Raw genomic sequence first — 2,759 nt, 5'->3', positions numbered from 1 at the left:
TATCAGAATCTTTTTTTTTTTTTTAACTGCTACTTTGTATAAAAAGATTGTGAAGACATCAAATTATCTGAAAGAAATCTCATGGCCGGTCATCTCTGTAAATCTAATTGGTTCTGGTTAGTACAGTCTGTGTGTGCATCTTTTTAAAACTAGAAGAGACAGCTTTTCAGATAACAATGTCATTTTTATTAGGCAATCACATAGTAAATGCAGTGTCCTACATCTAACCATGTATTTTATTGTAATATAAAGTTTCAGATGTTCTCTAGCCAGTTTTGCAGCTGGGTGGGAAAAAATTAACATTCCATTCTAATTCCTGCAAGTTATTCCCTCTCTAAAGTAAGAAATATATTTTTACCCTTTCCATATAATATGCAGAGCCTTAACTATTATCATTTGTCATAAAATTAAATAGATCTCCTTTTCAGAATTTGCAGTAATATTTGATAATCATCATTCAGAACAGTGACTAGAATAATAGATAGCTCTTTTCCTGAGAACTTCTGTACTTTTCTTCCTGCATTTTAATTTCTATGCTGAGTTGCAGATAGGAAACTTCTAAACAGTTCCTTCCTGATTGACTATTAATGAAAGGAGTTTAGAGAAAGGAGAGTTTATCAGACATTTGTCTGCAAAAAGTGGCTCCTGAATTATACCAGATGTACTGTTAGATTGCACTAGTCTCGATTTCTGGTGTGATAGATCCTTGAAAATGATCATTAACTTTTCACTTCTAGTTTCTTTCTTTTATATGCAGATGCAGAAATTTAAAAGGCAATGTTTGAATTCAAAATCCAAATCTGCTTTATTCATCTTAGATCTATTAGTGCAAATAACAAAAAAAAGCTTTCATGGACTTAAGTATTCTTTATACAAAGTGTATTATGTATTGATTTCTTATGAATATAGTGAAAGATGCCTAATAGTGAGAATTATATCCATGCCAGGTATTAACTATCATTGCTTAATAATAGGATTTAGTTAGATTATGTTAGCATCTTTCTGTTTCTGTCAGGTGAAATTGCAGTAGTTGAACCTATAAAAAATTTTAAGGAATATAACTCATGTGATTTCCTATGTTATTAATAGAGTCAAAGGAAAGATTTGGGGGAAAAGACTCATAAAGTGAGGAGGAAGGAAAAAGAATAAATTTCCAAAATCATGCAGATTATTGTGCTCTGATAATTCTTTCGGAATTTAAGCTTTGCTTAGTAAAGATGCTAGCTTACTCATAATCTAATAGGGTACCTATTTCATAGTTGAATTACTTTAAAAAAAAAAAAACACTGAATGACAGGGTGGCAGCACTCAGTAAGAAACCAGTGTGTTTTCTGTCTATATTTTGTTGCATTTAAGGCCTTTTCAAATAATATAATTAACTCTGCTTTCTCTGCTGTTTAATCTGCCTATTCTAATTTCCATGTGCTATTTCTTGAGTTAGTAGACCCACCACCACAGTAAAGACGGGCATGAAGAATAAAATGTTTTACTGTGCTCTCGCTTGCATGAAGCTTTTTGTGTATTTAAATTGTATAAGCTCACCCCCATTCCAATTGTTATTTTATCTGTCTCCAGATGTAAGGTTCTAAGCAGTGTTGGAGAGATTTCATCAGTTGAGAACAGATAGTTGATGAGTGTTCTCTGGCGAAGCTTCAACCCTTTTCCATATCTTAACAAGACTCCTTTCTATAATAAATACCTAAAATATATTCAGAAGCCTGAGTACTCAAGAAAATTGTTGTTACAGTGTTCACCACATTTTGTTGTTTTGTGTGACAGTCATGCTATTATTGTAAATTGTTTCCTTTTAATATCTCAGCTTTCCCCTTCCCCTGTCTCCCTCTGTTACCAGAACTGACAGATTGAGAAACACTGGGCAGCCTTAAGAGCATTATTAAAATGAAGACTATAAACTGTACTCTATTAGAAAACTTGGAGCTTCTTTGATCATATTGAATCATCACTCTTTGCAAATAGGAAGAAGAAGGCACCTATGATCAAACCATCGAGTTCCGTAGAGGAGGTGATGGCCAGCCACGACGATCCACTCGGCCAACCCAGCAGTTTTACCAACCTCCTCGGGCTCGGAACTAAATACAAAGGTAAATATGATATTGTAAGATAGTTTCCATGTACAAAAAATGCACTTCACATTCAGTACAAGTTCAGTTACTGATGTTTTATAAGAAAATCCTTAGAAAAACACTGATTATGTAATACAATCTTAAATTGCAAAGTATTTGATATTATAATATAGTTGCGTGCTTCTTTTTTTAAAAAATATTTATTATTTTTATTTTATGTATATGAGTATATTGCTCACATGTAGGTGAATGCACCTGTGTTGTGCAATGCTGCGGAAGTCAGAAGAGGGCTTTGGAGTCCCCTGAAACTGGAGTTAAGGACGATTTGTAGCTGCCAAGTGGGTGCTGGGAATCAAACCCATGTCCTCTGCAAGAGCAGTCAGTGCTCTTAACCGCTGAGCCATCTCTCCAGCCCCACATGCTTCTTTTCCACCAATCTTTTCCCCACAAATGCTTCTAGAAGTCCTCTCTTCAATAGTCTTCTAACGGAGGTGATGCCATAAGTGAAATAATTATAAGTTTGAAGGCACAAAATCAAGAAAGATGACAGAAGATCAGATAATCACCAGCCTGGATAATTGAGTATTTCTTTTCTTACTGCTTCATATAATTCAAAGTGTTTTGATTTTAAAAACTATTTTATTTATTTTTTTTATTTTATGTATGTGAGTGTAT

The 2,759-nt window shown here is 33.8% G+C and overlaps 1 protein-coding gene across 5 annotated transcripts in view; it reads left to right on the top strand.

The window, feature by feature from the left end:
- The window catches only part of Tdrd3 (tudor domain containing 3), a gene marked incomplete at its 3' end in the record, with an annotated part of 174,131 nt that extends 172,029 nt beyond the window's left edge, over positions 1–2,102 (top strand). For all 5 annotated transcript variants that reach the window (XM_008822914.3, XM_029558564.1, XM_017795562.2 and 2 more), the window contains 1 exon segment: positions 1,978–2,102. In XM_008822914.3, the coding sequence (XP_008821136.1) occupies positions 1,978–2,094 (117 nt within the window).
- Positions 2,103–2,759: the final 657 nt, after the last annotated feature.

This window comes from Nannospalax galili, unplaced genomic scaffold (assembly GCF_000622305.1).
Source record: "Nannospalax galili isolate Female #2095 unplaced genomic scaffold, S.galili_v1.0 scaffold308, whole genome shotgun sequence".
Taxonomy (NCBI): domain Eukaryota; kingdom Metazoa; phylum Chordata; class Mammalia; order Rodentia; family Spalacidae; genus Nannospalax; species Nannospalax galili.
This window is presented reverse-complemented; position numbering and strand designations above follow the sequence as displayed.